The sequence below is a fragment of the Heptranchias perlo genome, chromosome 22 (assembly GCF_035084215.1).
Source record: "Heptranchias perlo isolate sHepPer1 chromosome 22, sHepPer1.hap1, whole genome shotgun sequence".
Lineage (NCBI taxonomy): Eukaryota > Metazoa > Chordata > Chondrichthyes > Hexanchiformes > Hexanchidae > Heptranchias > Heptranchias perlo.
This window is the reverse complement of record NC_090346.1, coordinates 41387070-41410591: the sequence shown is the minus strand read 5'-3', so window position 1 is coordinate 41410591 and position 23522 is coordinate 41387070. Positions and strand designations below refer to the sequence as shown.

Genomic DNA, 23522 nt, shown 5'->3' with positions numbered 1-23522 from the left:
GCGGCGGTGTCCCGGGTTACGGAGCGGAAGTGTCGGCGAGTACGTGGCGGAACAGGGTTCGCCTGGCCGCGAGCCTGAGGGACGGCGACAGCGACACCGAGAGCCCGGGGCCTGAGCGAGTGAGAAGGCGGCGAGCGCCCGCCCGCCCGCCCGCTCCCCCACCGCCCCCTCCCCTCCCCGCTATAAAAGGCAGACGGCGAGGGATGCTGAGGCTACAGAGAGAGCTGAAGCGGCAGTGCGTGTGCGTCAGTAATGCGGTGTGTCAGATGGCGAGGAGACCCGAGTTTGTGTGCGGAGCCATAGCTGTCATCTGTACTCTGGTCACCCTCAGGTTCGCACTCAGGTAAGAGGCTTAGTCACAGACAGACCACACTCTCGTATTCACACATGCACATTCATATACACACACTCATATACGCACATTCATATACACACACTCATATACACACACTCTTATAGTCACACAAACATGCACACACACATATATATAAATATACACACACATATTAATTTATATTTTCTCACGCACTCTATACCTATACACACACACTCATACACATACTCACATACACACATATTCACACATTCATATTTTCTCTCATTCACGCACTCAAGCATGCATACACACACTGTCTCTCGCATGCATGCACACACTCTCGCACACTCGCGTGCACACCGCGCACGCACACATGCGCACCCATACGCGCACACTTGCATGCATACAGACACACACTCACGTGTGCATACACAGACACTCACGCGTGCATACACACACGCGTGCATACACACACTCACGCGTGCATACAGACACACTCGCGTGCATACAGAGACACACTCGCGTGCATACAGAGACACACTCGCGTGCATACAGAGACACACTCGCGTGCGCACAGACACACTCTCACGCGTGCGCACAGACACACTCTCGCGTGCATACAGACACACTCGCGTGCATACAGACACACACTCACGCGTGCATACAGAGACACACTCGCGTGCGCACAGACACACACTCTCACGCGTGCGCACAGACACACACTCTCACGCGTGCGCACAGACACACACTCTCACGCGTGCGCACAGACACACACTCTCACGCGTGCGCACAGACACACACTCTCACGCGTGCGCACAGACACACACTCTCACGCGTGCGCACAGACACACACTCACGCGTGCGCACAGACACACACTCACGCGCGTGCGCACAGACACACTCTCACGCGTGCGCACAGACACACACTCTCACGCGTGCGCACAGACACACACTCTCACGCGTGCGCACAGACACACACTCTCACGCGTGCGCACAGACACACACTCTCACGCGTGCGCACAGACGCACACACTCACGCGTGCGCACAGACACACTCTCACGCGTGCGCACAGACGCACGCTCTCACGCGTGCGCACAGACGCACGCTCTCACGCGTGCGCACAGACGCACGCTCTCACGCGTGCGCACAGACGCACGCTCTCACGCGTGCGCACAGACGCACGCTCTCACGCGTGCGCACAGACGCACGCTCTCACGCGTGCGCACAGACGCACGCTCTCGCGTGCGCACAGACGCGCACTCTCACGCGTGCGCACAGACACACTCACGCGTGCGCACAGACACACTCTCACGCGTGCGCACAGACACACACTCTCACGCGTGCGCACAGACACACACTCTCACGCGTGCGCACAGACACACACTCTCACGCGTGCGCACAGACACACACTCACGCGTGCGCACAGACACACACTCTCACGCGTGCGCACAGACACACTCTCACGCGTGCGCACAGACACACACTCTCACGCGTGCGCACAGACACACACTCTCACGCGTGCGCACAGACACACACTCTCACGCGTGCGCACAGACACACACTCTCACGCGTGCGCACAGACACACACACTCACGCGTGCGCACAGACGCACGCTCTCACGCGTGCGCACAGACGCACGCTCTCACGCGTGCGCACAGACGCACGCTCTCACGCGTGCGCACAGACGCACGCTCTCGCGTGCGCACAGACGCGCACACTCACGCGTGCGCACAGACGCGCACTCTCACGCGTGCGCACAGACACACTCACGCGTGCGCACAGACACACACTCACGCGTGCGCACAGACACACTCTCACGCGTGCGCACAGACACACTCACGCGTGCGCACAGACACACTCACGCGTGCGCACAGACTCACGCGTGCGCACAGACTCACGCGTGCGCACAGACTCACGCGTGCGCACAGACGCACGCTCTCACGCGTGCGCACAGACGCACGCTCTCACGCGTGCGCACAGACGCACGCTCTCACGCGTGCGCACAGACGCACGCTCCCACGCGTGCGCACAGACACACACTCGCGTGCGCACAGACACACTCGCGCCGCACAGACACTCACGCGTGCAGAGACACTCGCGTGCACACACACTCTCGCGTGCGCACAGACACGCGCGCTGTCGCACGCACGCACGCACACACACTCTCACGCGTGCACAGACACACATCATCCCTCATCTCCCCCCGCCCCCCTCCTCACTTTTGCAAGCACAAGTTCAAATTCCTTTTAAATCATTGAAGAATTGCCTTGCTCTAAGTACATTTAAGTATGGGGAATGATCAATCTGACTTTTCATTCAACAACTCGGGTACAACACATCAGAACTCCATTATGCTGTTATTTTACTTTGCCCTCCTTTTTAAAAGAAAAGGAAAGGTCTTCTACTATGTGAACTTGGTCAAATATAATTGTGTGTAAGAAGTGCAATAATGTTGAGGTGCAGTTGGCCTAATATAGTATATCAGGTAGTAAGTTTAGCTCTGCTAATGTTGCATAATAAGCTTGGTATCTTTTGAAAGAAGTCAGAGTTTGGTAATGTAAAAATTTCCACAGATTTTTGGAAAAGCCATGAATTTCCATTAATGTAATGAAGCGCAAACTTGAGTGTAATTTGTGATGTAGTGAGTAATGTGATCAAGTTAACTGGGGATGAAAGATAATGCACTACACTTTAGTCTTCCAGCATTAATTAATTTTACTATTATTTAAATTGTACTAAAGTATAGTTATGACTGTGAGTCTTCAGGGACATTACTGATTGGCTACCTGAAACTTCTTGTAGATTATTACAACCTTCAGAAGATATAAAATGAGATGGCCATGTAAAGCATGGACTGACTTGAGAACTGCCTCTAATATTGAACTAACTGCTTTATTTTGTATCTTCTAAAGTTTAGATGATGAGTCAAAGAGTAGAGGAATCACCTGTCCTCTCCTTGTACTAATTAAGAGTCTGCTTGGCTTGAATTGTACTTTTGCTTCTTGGGTGAAACATCTCCTTGGTCAGGGGAGGGAGGGTGGAAATTAATTAGTTGTGTACATCTTATTTTTGTTTAAACAATTATTTAACTAGTGAAGAATTGGAATAATCAAATTCTGCAATGATAGTTAACATTCTAGGTTTTCTGTATGAATTGTAATTCAAAATGCAGCTCAGTTTATGACATCACTTTATAACGTTCAGTAATTAAATGATTTTTAAAAAACTTTAAAGAAACTACCATGAGGTATCTGGATTTGAATACCTTAAACCTGTGGAATTATGGCTACTGTTTATAATATCTATAGCCCAAGAAATGAGGATCTGGTGCATATAGAAAATATAAAGTTTGAATGCAATAATGACTTTTGTTTTACATCTTTTGTCGTCATCTTCCATGCAGATGTGACTAATGAACTAAAACACATTGAGTGTTAAGCTGAATCACCATAATGTATCCTGCAGGCATCTGTAACCAAGAATCTTACTCAAGCTTACTTTGTCACTGGTTTTAAAATCTCTGCTGAATAGTGTAGCTCACAAAAAAGGCTTTTTAAAGAGGGTTTCTGTTTTAGGGAGATTTTTTTTCCCCCCTTTGCTGTACTGCAGTTTGAAACTAGAATGGATAGAATATTTGTGAAAATACTTTTAACAGTTTAGATTTCCATTAAATTTCTGACTTGAAAGCAATAGGTTACATGTTCTAGCTGCAGTAAAGCTACTAAGTTTGCGTCTGTTTGTTGGATGTATTTGAAGTATGTAAATGTTATTGGAGGGCAGTAAACAAAACAAAAGAATAAATGAACATTTAATAAATTAATCTATACCACTCCGCAAAGTAATTTTCTGCTTTAGTTTACTACGTTTTTGTGCTATTGTATATTTGTTGGTTCCTGAATCCTTCCCACATAATATGGCAAATTCAGGCACAACAGGGACTAAATCAACAATTATGAAGCTGCAAAATGTAACTAATAGCACATTTTAAGTAGCACCAATATGCACTAACTATATAGTAGTGTGATTTAACAAATCCTGTACCACATTCTCGACTTAGTGTTGCTTAAGAGCTGAAACTATTGCATCATGCAACTGAAGCAGAAGACAAAAGATGGTTAAAAATCAATATTAAAAATATCCCGGAGTAACTGAATGAAGTTCTTCACTTTGTGCAGATGTTTCTGCATGGGAAATATTGAGTATTTTAAGTTTATATTTTCAGCATAGTTGGCTTGACTCAGTTGGTAGCACTGTCACCTGAGTCAAAATGATTTTGATAGAGTAAATAAGGAGAATGTTTCCACTGGCAGGATGTCAGTTACCAGAGGGGACAGGTTTAAGGTAATTGGCAAAAGAACCAGGGGGGAGATGAGAAGCAGTGTTTTTTACACAGCCAGTTATGACCTGGAATGCACTTGAAAGGGTGGTGGAAGCAGATTCAATAGTAACTTTCAAAAGGGAATTGGATATATATTTGAAAATGATAAATTTGCAGGGTTACGGGGGGGAAAAAGCAGGAGAGTGGGACTAATTGGATAGCTCTTTCAAAGAGTTGGCACAGGGATGATGGGCTGAATGGCCTCCTTCTGTGCTGTATGATTGTATGAAAACATCACCTAGGCAGATATTCTAGTGCAGTACTGTGCTATATTGCTTTGAATGAGATATTGAAGAAGTGCAAGGAGTTTCTCCCAGTGTCCTGGCCAATATTCCTCCTTCAGCTGCAATCACCAAAAACTGATTAGCTGGTCATTCATCTCATTACTGCATTTGTGGAATTTTGCTACGTGCAAAATAGCAGCTGTCTTTGCTTAAATAAGTCACAGCACTTCAAAGTAATTAATTGTACAATTATGAAGCTGCAAAATGTAACTAATACCACATTTTAAGTAGCACCAATATGCACTAACTATATAGTAGTGTGATTTAACAAATCCTGTACCACATTCTCGACTTAATGTTGCTTAAGAGCTGAAACTATTGCATCATGCAACTGAAGCAGAAGACAAAAGGTGGTTAAAAATCAATATTAAAAGTATCCCGGAATAACGGAACACTTTTTGAGATTTAAATTCAACTCCTTTTTCTCTTACAAAATGGGAAAAAAGTGCTTGTATAGCCTTCCTTGAAGTTCTCAATGGTATTTTTCTCGTGATGGGAAGTAAAGTGAGGCAGGCTAAAAGTACACTGCGACCTCAATTATCCACACTCCCTTTACTCTATGATGTGGAGATGCCGGTGATGGACTGGGGTGTACAAATGTAAGGAATCTTACAACACCAGGTTATAGTCCAACAGATTTGTTTGAAAATCACAAGCTTTCGGAGGCTTTCTCCAAAAGCATGTGATTTTCAAATAAAACTGTTGGACTATAACCTGGTGTTGTAAGATTCCTTACCCTTTACTCTAGTTCTTGATTTTAAATGTGGGAATTTTTCAATTAATGGGATACTAACAAAATTCGAGGCTGTTGGCTTTTTATTTTAGTTAGTCCTCCTGCTGACATTAACAGCTAATCAATCGGCTGATGTAGCTCGCAGATCCTCCCCAAGCACCTCCCTGCAACTCCAGCTAGCGGACCTGGAACAAACCCGAGACACGGGTAGCTGGGGGGAGGTAGCGCAGTCGTTAGTATACTGTAACTTTAGGACTTCCAATTTCCTGCCAATTTCCATTATCCCAGCCTTGGGGTGGGGGTCAATCATGATGAATAATTGTTTCCACTGTGGTTTTAGCGATACATCACCAAGTGACCAGAAGCTGTGTTTACGAATATCCTCCAAGACAAATAGTCATTCTTTTGCTCCCATGTGTACAGACAAGAAAATTGAAGGTTTTAGAGGAGAAACCAAAAGAGATTTCATACCAAATATTGACAGGGATAAATAGAGCAGTTCTGAGCAGACAAAGTGAACCTATCTAGGTCTGAAATATTAGCTATTTCTAGATTTTTTTTTAACATTGATTTGCAGAATTGCTACCAGTCCTATTCTTCCTCAGTTGCTGGGCCCATGTATGAAGGGTGCATATATTAAGCCTTTTTTCTTCGTCTTCAATTTTGCTCCACTCCCCTTTCTCTTCTGGAAGTATTAACTCCTTGCTGGGGTACAGTTCCATGGTCACTAGGTGCTCGACAGTACCTCACCTAGCGGCTGTGAATTATGTATGACACTTGGTGTGCGTCAGCAGACTGTTCACCGTGGGGACATTGCATCCTGGTTCATTCCTGTCCTCACCGAACGTCTACATGTGTGCGCTCCCAGCAGGGTTTGCTAATTTTAGTTCCTTCCACCTAGTTCCCTCCCACCTCCCATAGCCCAGGGTTGTAGTGCCCAGACAGGGGTTTGAATCTCTGATCTACCTGGTCTAGATGATGTATTAAGTCTTTAATTACAATAGTGATTGCTTAAGTCTGCTTTTGATATGAGAGAAGCCAGTTGCTTGCCGTAAAAACTTACTTTTCTGTATGCACTCCTCAACTTGATTCGCTTAATCAAGGAGAAAGAAATCTTCAATGTGGGCTTGTTCATTATTTTGTACTAGAACACTTTTAGAATAAGAATAAGAGAAAAATTTGCTCTTCTGTTCCAGAGAAAAAAGTGCCATGCAGCATTGCTGAATCGTACTGTGATGCACACTTTTGGAGCCTAACCTAAAATGCTGATACAAACCATACCCTTAAATCTCCAGCCCGACTCCAGATAAATTTGTTAACCCTGACTTTGTTCCGTGTGATCGGTAACTTCTTTCCACTGATTATTGTTGAAACTAGATGATCCAAATGAGTTTGTGCTGGAGGAATATGCAGAAAATTGTCAGATGTACAATCTGAGAATGAAATTGATCCCTGCAGTGCGAGTACTTAGGCTTCTCTGAAGGACGACAAGTTCTGCTGCTTTGAGGCAGCTCCCTTCCAGAAGTCCAGGCTGGCCCACTCCAGTAGTGTTCTTTTATTTCAAAAATATACTTTATTCACAAAATTTGTAAAGGTACATACAGTACAATCCAAATATCTCAGTTCAAAACAATACAATACAGGTTATACAATCTGCAAGGGATGTACAGTACATTCAAATATCACTTCAAATAATACAATTACACATCATACATGGTAAATACAGTTCATGACACTCTAGGGCTTAGTCAGTACAGATTAGCTACATTACGTTACATTACATTCATTACTGTCATTAATCATTCAGCCCGAGGGAGTTTTACTCAGATTCTATCCCCTCGGTATACAATGGTGGGAGGGCCCTATACTGGAGCCTTTCCCCATTGAGCCTTTGCGGCGGCCGCGCCAGACTTCAATGCGTCCCTCAGCACATAGTCCTGGATCTTAGAATGTGCTAGCTTGCAACACTTGGTCATGAACAGCTCCTTGCACTGGAAGATCAGCAAGTTTCAGGCAGATCAAAGGGCATCGTTCACTGGGGTGATGGTCTTCCAGCTGCAGTTGATGTTTGTCTCGGTGTGTGTCATAGAAAGGTTACAGCACGGAAGGAGGCCATTCGGCCCGTCAAGTCTGTGCCGGCTCTCTGCAAGAGCAATCCAGCTAGTCCCACTCCCCCGACCTTTCCCCGTGGCCCTGCAAAAATTTTCCCTTCAAGTACTTATCCAGTTCCCTTTTGAAAGCCACAATTGAATCTGCCTCTACCACCCACACAGGCAGCGCATTCCAGATCTTAACCATTTGCTGTGTTTTTTAAAAAAAAAGTTTTTCCTCATGTCACCTTTTGGTTCTTTAGCCAATCACCTTAAATCTGTGTCCCCTGGTTCTTGACCCTTCCGCCAATGTGAACAATTTCTTTCTATCTACTCTGCCTAGGCCCTTCATGATTTTTGAATACCTCTATCAAATCTCCTCTCAACTTTGTAAATCTCTTCTGCACCTTCACATCCTTCCGAAAGTGCAGTGCTCAGAACTGGACACAATACCCCAGTTGTGGCCGAACCAGTGTTTCATAAAGGTTCATCGTGACTTCCTTGCTTTTGTACTCTATGCCTCTATTTATAAAACTCAGGATCCCGTATGCTTTTTTAACTGCTTTCTCAACCTGTCCCGCCACCTTCAAAGATTTGTGCACATATATCACCAGATCTCTCTGTTCTTGCACCCCTTTTAGAATTGTACCTTTTAGTTTATATTGCCTCTCCCTATTCTTCCTACCAAAATGTATCACCACTACTCTCTGTTTCCTGTTGCTTAGCCAATTTCATATCCATGCTGCTGCTGCCCCTTTTATTCCATAGGCTTCAACTTTGATGACAAGCCTATTATACGGCACTTTATCAAACACCTTTTTGGAAGTCCATATACACCACATCAACCGCATTGCCCTCGTCGACCCTCTCTGTTACCTCATCAAAAAACTCAATCAAGTTAGTTAAACACGATTTGCCTTTAACAAACCCGTACTGGCTTTCCTTAATTAATCTGCACTTGTCCAAGTGACTATTAACTTTGTCCCGGATTATCATTTCTAAACGTTTCTCCACCACCGAGGTTAATCTGACTGACCTGTAGTTGCTGGGTTTATCCTTACACCTTACATATTTACTATTTATTTGCCTTTAGAAGACTTTTGGATTCCCTTTTATGTTAGCTGCCAGTCTATTCTTATACTCGCTCTTTGCCTCTCTTATTTCCTTTTTCACTTCCCCTCTGAACTTTCTATATTCAGCTTGGTTCTAACTTGTATATCAACCTGACATATGTGATATGCCCCTTTTTTCTGCTTCATCTTACTCTCTATCCCTTTTGTCATCCAGGGAGCTCTGGCTTTAGTTGTCTTACCTGTCCCCCTTGTGATAATGTACCTAGACTGTACCTGAACCGTCACTTCTTTAGAGGCTGCCCATTGTTCATTTACAGTTTTGCCTGCCAATCTTTGATTCCAATTTACCTGGGCCAGATGTGTTCTCATCCCACTGAAATTGGCCCTCCTCCAATTGAGTATTTTTACTCTAGATTGCTCCTTGTCCTTTTCCATAGCTAATCTAAACCTCATAAGAACATAAGAACATAAGAAATAGGAGCAGGAGTAGGCCAATCGGCCCCTCAAGCCTGCTCCGCCATTCAATAAGATCATGGCTGATCTGATCCTAACCTCAAATGATACTATCATCGCTGTTCCCTAAATGTTCTCCCACTGACACTTGGCCCACCTCATTCCCCAGAACCAGATCCAGCAATGCCTCCTTCCTCATTGGGTTGGAAACGTACTGATCAAGAAAGTTCACCTGAACACACTTCAAAAATTCCTCCCCCTCTTTCCCCTTTACACTCTTACTATCCCAGTCTATATTAGGATAGTTGAAGTCCCCTATTAACACTCCTCTATGGCTCTTGCACCTCTGTAATTTCCCTGTAAATTTGCTCCCCTATATCCTTCCCACTAGTTGGTGACCTATAGTATACACCCACTAATGGCACCTCTATTGTTTCTTAACTCTGACCAAATAGATTCTGTCCTTCACCTTCCAGGACATCCTTTCCAGCTCTGCAATAGCCTCCTCAATCAATACTGCCACTCCCCTCCATTTCTTTCCTTCCTTATCTTTCCTGAACACCATGTATCCAAGAATATTTAGTACCCAATCTTGCCCTTTTTTGAGCCAGGTCTCCGTTATTGCCACAACATCATATTCTCATGTGGCTAATTGCGCTGTAGCTCACCAACCTTGTTTGCTATGCTTTGTGTGTTTACACATATACACTGTAAACCTATCTTAGACCTTCTTGTATTCTCTCTTAGTCTGATCCCACTTAATACCGTACTATTTCTTACTCTAGTGCTATCTGACTCTCCCAAACCTTTGTGCATCTTGTTTCTCCTTTCCAATGCTACATCCTGGTGCCCATCCCCCTGCCAGATTAGTTTAAACCCTCCCCCACAGCACTAGCGAACCTCCGCGCGAGGATATTGGTGCCAGCTCTGTTGAGGTTTAACCTGTCCGGCCTGTACAGGTCCCACCTTCCCCAGTACTGATCCCAAAGCCTCAGGAATCTAAAGCCCTCCCTCCTGCACCATCTCTCCAGTCACACATGCATCTGCTCTATCCTCCTATTTCAGGAGTAATCCGGAGATTACTACCATTGAGGTCCTGTTTACTAATCTCTTTCCTATCTCCCTAAAATCTGCCTGCAGGACCTCATCTCTCTTTCTCCCTAACGTCGTTGGTACCCGATGTGGACCACGACCTCTGGCTGTTCACCCTCCCCCCTCAGAATGTTCTGCAGCCGTTCAGTGATGTCCTTGACCCTGGCACCCGGGAGGCAACATACCATCCTGGAATCCCATCTGAGGCCGCAGAATCATCTATCTGTTCACCTAACTATTGAATCCCCTATCACTATTGCTCTCCTGACTTTTCTCCTCCCTCCCTTCCCCCCCCCCTCCCCCCCAAACAAACCTTTCTACAAAGGACAGGTGGGGCGGAACTGGAGGGAATGTTTCACGGCATCGTGGCCAGACCCATCCTTTGTAACAATGGGGACAGGTAGAACCTCAGCACGTAGTGACACTTGGTGTTTGCGTACCGAAGATCTAGGCACAGCTTGATGCAGCCACTCACAAAGGTGGCCATTAGGATGAGGGTGGCGTTGGGTATGTTTTCTCCTCCCTTTCCCTGGAGATTCGTACATTGTGTCCCTGCGGACGTGGTCCATTTTTGATCTCCAGATAAAGTGGAAAATGGCTCGGGTGACTGTTGCGGTGCAGGAGTGAGGTATGAGCCATACCTGTGCCACATACAGCAGCACCAAGAGCACCTCACACTTGATGACCAGGTTCTTACCCACGATCGAGCGGCATAGTTGATCCCACAGTCCCAGTTCTTGGTGCACGCCCCTGCCTGTCCGAACCAGATGCCCAGCACCGTCAGGTATTCTGACCTGACGGTGAAGCGGACAAAGGATCGGTTGGTCCAGTTCCCAAAGAACATGGCCTCGCTTTTGCTGCGATTTACTCTGGCCCCATAGGCCAGTTCGAACTGGTCCCAGTTGGCTCATCAATCTGCAGACCGGGCGGAAGACGGCAAGGTTGTCCATGTACAAGGAGACCTTGCCCTGAGTGCCTTCGCTGCCTGGGGTCGTCGCCCCTCTTATGCCTGCATCCTTCCTGATAGACTGAGCAAAGGGTTCGATGCAACACACGAACAAGACAGAGGTGAGGACAGCCTTGCCTGCCTCCAGATTTGATCGGAAAGCTTTCCGATTCCACCCGTTGATTGAAACTGCACTACTGACGTCTGTGTAGAGCAGTTGGATCCAATTGCGGATTCTATCCCCAAGCCCCATTTTGAAGAGCACGTCCATCATGTACGTGTGCGATATTCTGTCAGAGGCCTTCTCCTGATCCAAGCTGATTAGGCAGGTGTTGCCCCCTCCCCCGGGTACGTAGGCGATCGTATCCCTGAGTAGCGCCAGGCTATCTGAGATCTTCAGTAGTGTTTGTATTTACTTTTCTTCACTGGTCTATTTTTGTAGCAAGGGAGAAATGGCTGAAAGAAACTGGGTGATGCACATGCGTCATTTGTTCGGTCACTGTTGTGGGGAAATTTTGTTCACTACAGGTAGTGCACCAGGAGAACTTTTAATGCCTGTTTCCGGATTTTATCATTTCAAAATAAACCCCCTTTTTTTTGTTGTCTTTAGTATTGTGTCAAATCCTGATCATTGCAAGCTCTAAGAAGCCATTGCATTCTTGCAATTCCCATTTTATGTTGCTGGGTGGCGCTGTATCACAATTCAATGTTCATGTCTGTCAGCTGCAGTTTGACTCAACTTTTGTGGATGCAGTTAACGGCTTCCTCATGATGTTACAAACTTAATTGGAATCATTTGTGTTTTCATTTAAGTTAGAAGAAGTCCATTTCCTCACTTGCATATTCTTTATTATTCTTGAATGATGATTACAGAGCCCATAAGTTACATGTACAGTGTAAAATATTTCACACTTCTCCCATAGTGAGTTAGTGATAAATATCAGTGATTTCAGTTATATGTGTGAGTTTTAACTTAAAACATTTCAGTGGAACTACTTGAAGGGACATAACGGTCGGTGCCTAGTTGTTATAGTGAGTTGCTAGATTACAGGTGGCAAGAAGACAATGATATTAGAGGTGTGGGGGCCTATTTAAGATATGAATGCACAATGAGGGACCAGGCAATACCAAGTTTTTTACTTGGATTGCTTGTGGATTGTGAAGTCTTCAGTCACGGCAAACCTTTTTTCCCTCTAATTCATGTATGCTTTGTAAAAAGCTAGATTTCAGATGGAAGCCTGTGTGTATAATAGTTGGGAAGGAGCATTTAGTATTTAGAGTTACGTTGAAAAAAGTGTGTTTTTAAAAATTTACATTTATTTCCCTTTCTGTTTGAGTCTGTTTCCTAGCTTTTTTTTTGCAAATGTTGCTTCTAAGTCATAAAATTAACTACTAACGGGTGCAAAGTTGGAGCAAGTTTCATTTCTTGCATTATTAATATTTTGTCAGCTTTAGCAATTGTTTTGTAAATTGTGATTTAATCATGAAAAGTAAATGTGTTTATTTTTGGATCCCTTGCAGTCGGGCAAAAGATGTGGTCAAAACGGCCCCACCTCCTGTTCGATTTTTCTCCCCCAACTCTCCTGTTATTGACCTATACATGGGACAACTGGACCAGGTGGAAAGATATTGTCACGTATCTGAAGTCTCTGTTATTCTATTTTATGCTCCTTGGTGTGGGGAGTCAATATCTGTCAGGGGAGAAATTGATCAGGTAGCAAGGAAGCTTCGGGATCAGGTGAGCATCACTTTGTGTACTTGGCCTTTCAGTGCTGACTTTCCTTTGCTCCTATAGTCAAACCTCAACTTACAAACCTCAAGTCTGCAAACGCATTGTGGATGTTTTGTGTGCTACAGGTGCTGTTTGCTGCATTTCTTCTGTTTGGGTGTTTCCCCCTCTTCTGTGATCACTGCATATTACAACTAGTCCTACACATTGTACAGGAAAATTGAAATAACTATCCTGTCCACTGCAAAATGCTTTAAAGCTTAATGTTTGCAAAATCACACTCAAGATACCGGCATTTCAACAGTTGATTGCCCTTTGGTTAAGATGTTCATATTTTTAGGTTTCTACTGTACTTAGTCATGTTTATAGCATACAGCTTAAGAATTTATAAGAGACATTTTTCTGGATTTAAGGTAAAATTGGAGAAAAGGTCCACAGATGTTTTGTTTTTCACTGGAGACAATTGAGGATTTAATATTTGTCAGAAATTATGAAAGATTTTGAGGGGGTAAATAGTGAAAGGTTGTTTTCATTGTTGGCAAATCAGTAACAAAGGAACATCAATTCAGGATTATCTCTTAAATGAAGGGGGAAGTTGATTTTCCCCCCCTCCCCCACAGTTATTAAAATATGGAATGCTATATCACAAGTGGCAATTGAGGCAGAGACTGTAACATTTTAAAAGCGAATTGGATAAGTATTCGAAAAGGAAGAATATAAAATAATATGGAGAAAAAGTGCAGAAATGGAATGAGAATAGATAGCTCCAGCTGAAGAACTGGTATAGGGACAGTGGGCTGAATATATTCCTCTGCTGTAATTTCAGTGATGTTTAGCATTCTTCCGCTGAACAGAAATTGGCCCACTGTCTGGTGCTTGTAAAGGTTTGTAGATTATATGGAAAACAACCTGTTTTTATATTTCAACCCCTTTTTTAAATATAGGGTTTGCAGACAGCTCATCAAAAAATTGTGGGTGTGTTGCTTAGGCTCTTCCAATAAGTTGCCCAGTGTTACAGGGCTTGGAAAGTTCTTTCCCAGGGTTTTTAAAGGCGTAAAACCTTCCTGCATTAGGAATGTGTGACTACTGTTCAGAAAGGTTTGTATGTTTCTGTGCATTGAAAAGTGATGAGCAATTCTGATGGGTTAAGCTGTAGAAAGTGAGTGGTTTATATTTTGTAGAGGGGTCTTGGGGAGTGCACGTTCCCAGTAGTCAATTAGTTGCTGAGTGACTTGAGATTTTTAATTACATGTAAAACATAGGTGTTTTGACAACAAATATGGTTTTCGATTGTAGGCTCAATGGGCTCCTGAGGCTTCATGTCAACCTTGGTGGACCATGCTCTTTTTTTTAAACTCTCCTTGGAATTTAAACCCATAACATCCCATGTTGGACTGATTTGTATTTTACGCCGTTCTCATTGTGCTTTCGCACAATGTAAAGGCCCCAACACCTCTTCAGTAGCACATATCTTCATGCTTTCTGACTCCCGTTTGTGCAGAAATAATATCTCCTTGAAAAAATTAGTTTGATTCTCAATTTTTTGAGCTTGGTTTAATTTATTGGGGGTGGTGGGGGGAGACAGTCTACTCTAATTGACATCCTTTTAACATGGCCCAGTTTCCAGGGCCAGTGTGTTGCTGATGGGAGAAGCTGCTTTGCAATTAGAAGTTTACCTACTGAAGCTAATTACTGTTATTTAAGTAATAGCATTGGTAAACTGTTTTTGTGGGTGGCAAAAAGCCTAAATTATAACTTCTAACTTTTATATCTTAATCTTATGACTCAGCCAGAAATCTTTAAAATAGCATTACAACTAACTTGATTTCATACAGGAGATTAAAGTAAACTGCTGATTGACGTGTGCCTCCTACTAGAATTGTTTTTTTTTGAGCATTCTTGATGAGATTGAATATCAGTGAAGAGAAGCGAAGGCATTTTAAATAAAGATGCCTATTGGCACTGACTCTCCTGCCTTCCCTCTTCACGCCTACTTGCTTAACAATAATCTATTGTTGACATATTGTAGGTTGGCTTTAAGATTGAAATGTGTAGTTTTAAAAGATTTCTAAACATGGCTGTTAATACGGGTGTTTTGAATTTGTGGCGGATTATGCAAAATAACATGGCTCATTGTAATTTTCTTACAGTTGTCCTACTCATAAATTGTGAGCCCACCCACCCCCCTGACACTCAGCAGGCTGATTTCCTTTAATCATCTATCCTGATATGTATTCTTTATCTACTTTATTAGCTTCAGCTTGGCTGTAAAGGTTCAATCCCCACTCCTGGTGAAAACTCTAGTGCAGTACCGAAGGAGTGCTGCTTTATCCGAGATACGATTTTTCAGATGAGCTGTTAAACCATGGCATGGTCTGCTTGTTCTTTTAAATTGCTTTCCCTTTCCCCCGCCCCCCAAAAAAAGAAAACACCACCTCTCCCTCACCCATGGACATTGACCAATTGTAGCATCCACTAATTGCTGCCTCAGCTGAGGTTGGCTAAGTCCAGCAATTACACTTGGAGTATCCTAGTCTATGGAAGGAGATTGGTTCCGCACCATGTTTTGTGTTTTGTCACTGAGCAGGTTGTTGGGGCTCTGAGGACATTCTTAATTTGAGTAGTGTCCTTGGATTACAGCAAAAAAGTATTGTTGATATTGGTGCAGAAAGTTGAGATGGTTGAAGTCACTTGAACTGATGATATAAAAGGAGTTCATTAGTTCTGAATAGGACTGACCCTCTTCTCTGTTCCAGGTGTTGTTCCTTGCTGTAAACTGCTGGTGGTACCAGGGGAAGTGCAGGAAGCAAATGAATCTCTTTTATTACCCTGTGATCCATTTATATCAGAGGAGGTAAGAAACCATTTCATCACCAACCAACCAACGTGCAAAACTAATGACAAGCTGATGAACAGTCCCCAAAAAGCTGACCACTCTAATAATAGCCCTGAGCAAAGGCCTATGACCAAGGTCACTACTTCGGGGGGTACTAAATAAGTTCATTTTTTTTTTTTATTACACTGATATTGATGTTTTGGGATCATATTCCCCAATTCAGTTTGTTTATCTGTGCAAACTGAAAACTAATGGCCTTGTATAAGAAAATGAGAATGTACCTATATCCATTAGTTATTGTATAGGGGGGAAATTGAAGTACACAGGAATGTAATTCTTGTAGTGGTGGATTTAGAAATTTTGAAGGGGGTGAGAGTTCTGGTGCTAAATTTCTTTCCTGGGCTGTTTGGGGGCAGTTCCTGCTCCAGGATATTTTAGTTTTTGACACTTTTGTTTTGTGCATTTCCCAACATTTTAAAAGTGATTCAACATTTCAAGCCAAAAATAATACTGGACAACTTCTTCCCACTCCCTTGCCTCCTGGTGGGTTGGTGTTCAGCAACATTTCTTATTCCATTTGTTATTTCAGCTCCCACGCATTGTCGGGCAAAGTAACTCCCAGCTAATTCTCCAGTTGTCATCAGCACCTGCACTATTAAATTTTTTTAAAAATCAATCATGGTAGATTGACAATGGTAGTTCTATACATTTTTATTCCTGGTGAAACTTGCCTTTTAGAAGTTTGGTGTTAAAGTCACTGTTTTCTGACTCCTACATATAGATACTATAATCAGGTTATATCTGCACTCAGACCATAAATTGATCCATTTTTAAAATGCCCTTTATCAGAATCCCTTATTCACATTTCATACTTAAAATGATACAAATTGACTGCATTTTAATATTATTTGCATTGTGACAAATTGGATTTTACCAGTGCTGCCTGAGCTGGACTTTTTAACCTGTATAAATCTTCTTGCAGTGCTGAATTAAACACTTTGTTTTTCTCTACAATACGCCAACAGCCTGTAATTATTCTCAACATTAGTGACTTGTTAATTAACTATTCAGTGGGAAGATCGGTGTGAAATCTCAAATATTCTGTGCCATCACTCCTTGTGTCACCTCGGGGTCTGAATGTTCTTCTGTTCCATTCACCCATCAAGGGGGCTTGGCTTAGACAGATACATGCAAGTCTCCTCTTCCCACATCAAGGAGTAGGTATCTCACTCGGAGTAGTAACCTCAATCTTGACTTTTTTGGGGGGTGGAGGGGGGCAGGAACTCCCCTAGCCAACCATCTCTCCAACTTTGGGGGTGGTCACCCTCTCCCTTGCCCTCAAGGTGAGCTGTGTTCTAGCAGGCAGTAACAGGAAGTTTATCTGCATTTTAAAAGTCCAAACTCTCTCGGCTAGAGAGATAGTAAAGTTGCTTCATTATTTTTCAGAAGTAAGCAGCATAGCAAAGTTGACTGTCCTCACTCTGAAAGCTACATACTGTTCACTCATGTATTTTATGTAAAATAAAGTAGCTGTTGGTTTTGAAGCTGTGACTGTCTTGATAGTCTGGCTTCCATTAAAAAGAAAAGAACACACCTGGCAGCACGTACGATATTTCAGTAGCTGGTAAGCAGAGCAAGGCTTCATTTTACGAGCTCCGGATAATCCTATTGAAACTGGACAGTGAAAAATGCATCCAGATCGAGGGGACTTGAGGTCTACTTACAGGAGGGACCAGTGACACAGAACCCGAGAGAATATCATAGAATCTTACAACACAGAAGGAGGCCATTTGGCCCATTGTGCCTGTGCCGACTCTTTGAAAGAGCTATCCAATTAATCGCACTACCCCGTTCTTTCCCCGTATCCTTGCAAATTTTTCCTTTTCAAGTATATATCCAATTCCCTTTGAAATTTACTATTGAATCTACTTCCACCACCTTTTCAGGCAGTGCATTCCAGATCATAACTAGTTGCATTTTTAAATTCTCCTCATCTCCCCTCTGGTTCTTTTTGCCAGTTATCTTAAATCTGTGTCCTCTGTTTGCTGACCTTCCTGCCAGTGAATATCTAGTGTAACATTCTACAAACTGACTCATCAGTTGGGAAACTTGAACTGCTTCCTTTGATTAAAATTGTGTTTGTGTAAAATGTACAGCTATGTTGATACAACTCTAGGAACACTGACAAGATGGATTATTGAAATGAAAGAAATATCTAACTCTGGATTACTAGCTGCTGCATTTTGCTAAATAGATAATTTTTAGATTTCATTTTCAGATTATGGGAGGAATGAACAGTTGGCATCCTTCGCCACTTTGATCTGTTGTCCAGTACTGAATTATATGCATGCCAGTGTCAGAAGAATATAAGTTGGACTTTTTTTGCTCCACTCTTTTTCTCCCCCACCCCCACACAGGGGGAGAAAGAATCTCCGCAGTCCTAATCTGGAAGGAATTATATCTTGATGGATGTTATGCTGACCTGTACAATTTAACTTTCGAGTGTGATTAACCTTTCTGTAGAATGCAATTTGGCTAATTTAATTTTGTCGAAATTCCTTTTGTCTCTATGTACAGTGAAGATGGCAGCATGGCCGTAAATTAGGAAATTACTCTACACAGGAGGAAAATCCCTAACATCAAATAAAACCATGACTTACAACCGCTCTTACAAAACCTTGGTAAAGGCTCTCACACCTAGGAAAGGGAACAGTCATTTATTTTGATAATGGTAGATACATTTCAAAGTGCGAAGAAATTTAGAGCAATGATCTTGAACGTATGGATGGATGCTTTCATGTTTTGTGTACTCTATCAGAATCACTTTTATATTTGTAATACTCCATCTGAATAGGAATTATTCATAGTAGCAATTTGTTAATGGCAATAACCTTTGGAAAGAGCCAGTATTTTGCTAGTCCATCATTTCCACTAGATATATGTAACAATCTGACATTAATTTGCCTCGAGTACACAAGAATTAAACTTCGTAACCCATCTTGATTGGACTGATTCCTATTGGGTGAATCAGACTGTCCAGCTCCTGTATATTGATACTAGGAGATTGTTCGAAGTTTACCTTTATTAATAGTTTAGTTGGTACTCCTGAATATCAATAGTTACAATATGTCAGCTGCAAATAAGCACTCTTAAAATATTTAGAGTTTCTAAAGTAAATGCTGATTCAGTAATTGTTTGGCAAGCTAAAATACTATCCAATGCATGTCGTGTGTGCTCTAGGGCTTTGACAGCAACGATGCAGAGCTTCTGGATATGCTTTAGGGGTTGAAAACCAATAAATCCTCTGGGACAGATGAAGTATACCTCCAGGTACTTAGAAAGATAAGGGAAGAGATTTGTGAAGTATTGGTGGTCGTTTTGAGGGAGCCAGTGAACAACGGGGAGGTTTTAAGGGACTGACGACTATAGTTCTCCCACTCAAGGAGTGCAATGGCCACGTCCAACATCTACAGACACATGGGCTTGATGTCAACAATGGGGGGGATCAAAAGGAATTGATAATCGCAAGCAAAATGTACATACATAGTTTGATAGTCAAGCAAGACATCTGATTGAGCATATCTTGCCTGACAACCTCCATAGACTATCTGAGGTGATAACAAATTTGATGTAGCGCACCTAGACTTCCAGAACGCCCATGATAAAATACCGCACGAGATGCTTTACAAACTCCGATCAGTGGCTATTGAGGATATAGCATGGATGTGAATTAATAACTGGCTAAAGTGAAGAAAACAAGGGCAAGCACTAGATTGAAATGGGAGAAGATACTGAGTAATGATCTGCTGGGCTGTCTCCTGTTCCTGATTTACATAAATGACCTGGATTTGTAGACTTCGTGAAAAGTATTTACATTCTTTGATAACAGATGGGGAAGGGGTTGGACTCAGGAGGCAACTAAGATCATGCACAGAGAGCTTAACCATATCCACCTGATCTGATCAGTGGTAAATAACGTCCAATGTGGCAAATAAAATGTGTTGCTTATTGGCAGTAGGGAGAATATGTACTCCATGTATGTGATAGAACTTGCCAAGAAGGAAGTTGAGAGAGACTGTTTCGTTGAGTTGTTGCTCATCATGGTCTAAACTCTCCACCTGCTTGGATGAGTACGGCTCAAACAACACTCAAGAAGCTCGACACACCCAGGACAAAGCAGCTCGCTTGATTGGCACCCCATTCACCACCCTAAACATTCACTCCCTTCACCGGTGCACCGTGGCTGCAGTGTGTACCATTCACTGATGCACTGCAGCAACTCGCCAAGGCTTCTTCAACAGCATCTCCCAAACCCACGACCTCTACCACCTAGAAGGTCAAGGGTAGCAGGCTCATGGGAATAACACCACCTGCACGTTCCCCTCCAAATCACACACCATCCCAACTTGGAAACATATCGCCGTTCCTTCATCGTCGCTGGGTCAAAATCCTGGAACTCCCTTCCTAACAGCACTGTGGGAGAACCTTCACCACACGGACTGCAGCGGTTCAAGAAAGCGGCTCACCACCACCTTCTCGAGGGCAATTAGGGATGGGCAATAAATGCTGGCCTTGCCAGTGACGCCCACATCCCATGAACGAATTTTTTAAAAAGTGGCTGGCAGTAATCAAAGTGAACAGGCTGCAATATTGCCAAATTGAGTCCAAATGTGCAGAGGTCCTGCTGAACCTTGCTCTGATCAGACAGCATCTGTTAGGTTTCATAAGAGTTCTCACTGCATCATAAGGGGATCACCTAGTCCCCGAAAGCAAAGGAGATGAGTGTGATTTGGCTGTTAGAGGGATGAGCTATGAGACAAGACAAGATAAGCTTGGGCTCATCATCCTTCAAAGATATTTAATTTGATAGATAAAAAAGCTGGAATAATACTTTCAGATACACCAAAGCATGCTAAAGTTTGTGAGTTTGCAAGTATAGGACCGGAAGTATTTCTTTACACAGAGGGTGATGAACAGTTTGAACTAGATTTATAGATAACTGCTTGAAGCCAGGGAACTATGTGGGGACACTACTAGCTGCTGTAATGGAAAGATGATAGAGTTGGTGTTCTGTAAGGATGAAATAAAATAGGTCTAAGGTGGTCTTTGTGATCTGAGAATCATGTCTGTAAAATGCCAATCTGTCTAAATTGCATCGTATACCTGGCTTGTAGGAACAAACCAGAATTGATGCATGATTTCACTTTGACTTGCAAGTGCTATTCCAGTCAGTCAGAAAAACTTTCACTTCACTTTCCCAAACTAAGTATGTGACTGACAGTGAATTATTTTAATTTCTGTATTAAATGTGGAGTTTGGGTCATTTTTATTTGGCCATCTCGGCTATTCAGTCAGTATCCCTTTCTAACCATCTTATTGGTCTGTTTGAATCACGTGACCCAATGACTCCATTGTTATAGATATATGGTGGGGTTATTAGTATTTGACGTGCTTTTCATGGACTTATTTCTCATGGATCAATTTCCACTCCACCATAGCCGGCTCCCCCCCACTCCCTGTGGGTCGGTCCTCTTCCCCAGTCCCGTCATTCTCTCATTCACTAGGGCTTGCTTTCTCAACTCCAGGATTGGGCCTCCTGTTCTCCCTAATCACTTTCTCCTGGAGGGAATTCCCATCCAACGTTGGTTTGGAGACTTTAGCTCCCCATCTACCCACTCCAGCCTCTTGGCCTCGATGCAAATTAAAACTCACTGCAATGACAGCAAGTTCAAACAGTCTCTCTTACAATGGTGATCATTCAGTGTTTAGAAGCAGTTCCTCCTCCTCTTCCCCTTCCCCTTCCTCTTCCCCTTTCCCCTCTATAAACAAAGCTGCTGAATATTGCTATTTACTGTTTTTGATTCCAAAGAATTGTTGAAGGTATTTTATTCGGTTCTGATATATTTAATCAATTTGAGAGAAAATCAAAACTATTCTAAATATTTAATCCACTTGGAGAGAAAAAAATTCAAGAGATAAGAGTTAAATTTAAAACAAAACCTCATCTTTTAGGAGTAGATTGTTCCAACTGTCAGTTGCTGAATTGAGAATGAAAACCTCCAGGCTTTCTGATATTCAGCAAATGCCACTCCTCATTGTCTGATTGAAAAACAATCCTCTTAAAGCTTTTGGAGATCATTTTTGAGATTGTGTTATCTGTCCAATTTAGATTGTTTCCCAATATTAATTTGGACTAGTGATTGAGGAATTTCTTTAGGGCACCTAGGAGGTTTGAATGAGGAGCCCTGTACTTGTCAAACCAAGTTTATCTGTAACTTGAAATTTTAATCTGTAGAGTTTGATTTTCCTAGATTCCATGTATTTAATAATGTTCAAGAAATACTCCATGGGATAAGGCCTAATTTTTTCACCATACTGTCTGAATCTACCTAATGTGTTAACTTAAAAATAATGGTCCTTTCTTCAGCCAACTTCTTTCCTCCTTTATCCTTCCTTCTTTCTTTCATCTGTCCGACTTTCCATCCTTCCCCTCATGCACCAGTAACTTATCCAAGTGGTGTAAGCTTGGAGGCCTGGTGATGGTCCCTTTCTTCAGTGGTGATACTACCTACCATTGCAAATGTTTTAACTTGCTGCTTAGTTAGAGCTCTCCTTTCCAATGCTGGTTGGTGCACTGTGACTTATTTTCATTTGGCTTTAGCCTCCCAGCATTAACTGTTGCTCCACTTGAAGCAAAAGAGCATTTCTCGGGCTCCAAAACATTCCAATGCACTTGAAGTAACTGTGAGAAATACCCAAGATTAATTTCTTGTCGAATGCATAACCCTGCACTACAATTGTTTCCATTGGTTATGGATACTGCGAAAGAGAGAAACTGGCTGATGAAGACTAAGTACTGATCCCCAATGCTGTTGAGTGGGTATAATGCAAGGAAATCTCTTCACTGAGTATGACCCTGTAACATCTGCTTTCCTTGGCATTACAGAAAATGGCTTGGTAATGGAAATTGCGTGGAACCAATTCAATACTTTCAGCTGGGAAATCAGCGGCGCTGGTCCCTTTTTGAAGTCTTGAGCTTTCTTAATTGATTATATCTTTGCACAGCTGCTTACAGTGCAGAAGCCATTAGTTGAAAAATTCACTGTACTAAAAATGTTGCTAGCAGCTTGTGGTTATTTGAACAATGTACTCAAACTGTTGCTTGCAGCTTGTGGTTATTTGAACAATGTGTAAAATGTGAGTCTATGATAATATTACAGATAGCCTGTTATATGGCTTTATCTGAGCTGCTGCAATATTTGAACAACGGCTTAGTAGTCAAGCTTAAGGTCTCTTTTGTGGCCTGTTATGAGTAAACACTTGAATTCCTGAGAGGAAGAACTATTAAAATGTCTGAGACACCAAAGTGGATTTTTCTTTTAAAGCACTGTGGTGTAGGAAATTTATAAAACGTTCCAGTTTAGCAAATTGCATTTTAATATTTATAGGGTCTGGATGGCACATTAAGTTTAGACACAATCTTTTCACTTCCGGGATCTGGATTTAAATGTCGCCGATTTTGCTTTGGGTGAGTTGCCTCTCTCAGCTATAAGGGCCTCAACCAAAATTTAGCTTGTACTGTTGCAAACCA

General features: G+C 42.8%; 1 protein-coding gene across 4 annotated transcripts in view; it reads left to right on the top strand.

Annotated features, from left to right (window-relative positions):
- The first annotated feature begins 11 nt into the window (after positions 1-11).
- txndc11 (thioredoxin domain containing 11) overlaps positions 12-23522 on the top strand; it is a 65098-nt gene continuing 41587 nt past the window's right edge. Inside the window, exons 1-3 of one of the 4 annotated variants that reach the window (XM_068003357.1) lie at positions 12-343; positions 12888-13104; positions 15852-15949. In XM_068003357.1, the coding sequence (XP_067859458.1) occupies positions 204-343; positions 12888-13104; positions 15852-15949 (455 nt within the window). In that variant the 5' untranslated portion in view covers positions 12-203. Of the gene's footprint in view, positions 344-12887; positions 13105-15851; positions 15950-18593; positions 18613-19181; positions 19262-23522 lie in introns of those variants that run through there. The other 3 variants (XM_068003360.1, XM_068003359.1, XM_068003358.1) reach the window with 3 other exon arrangements.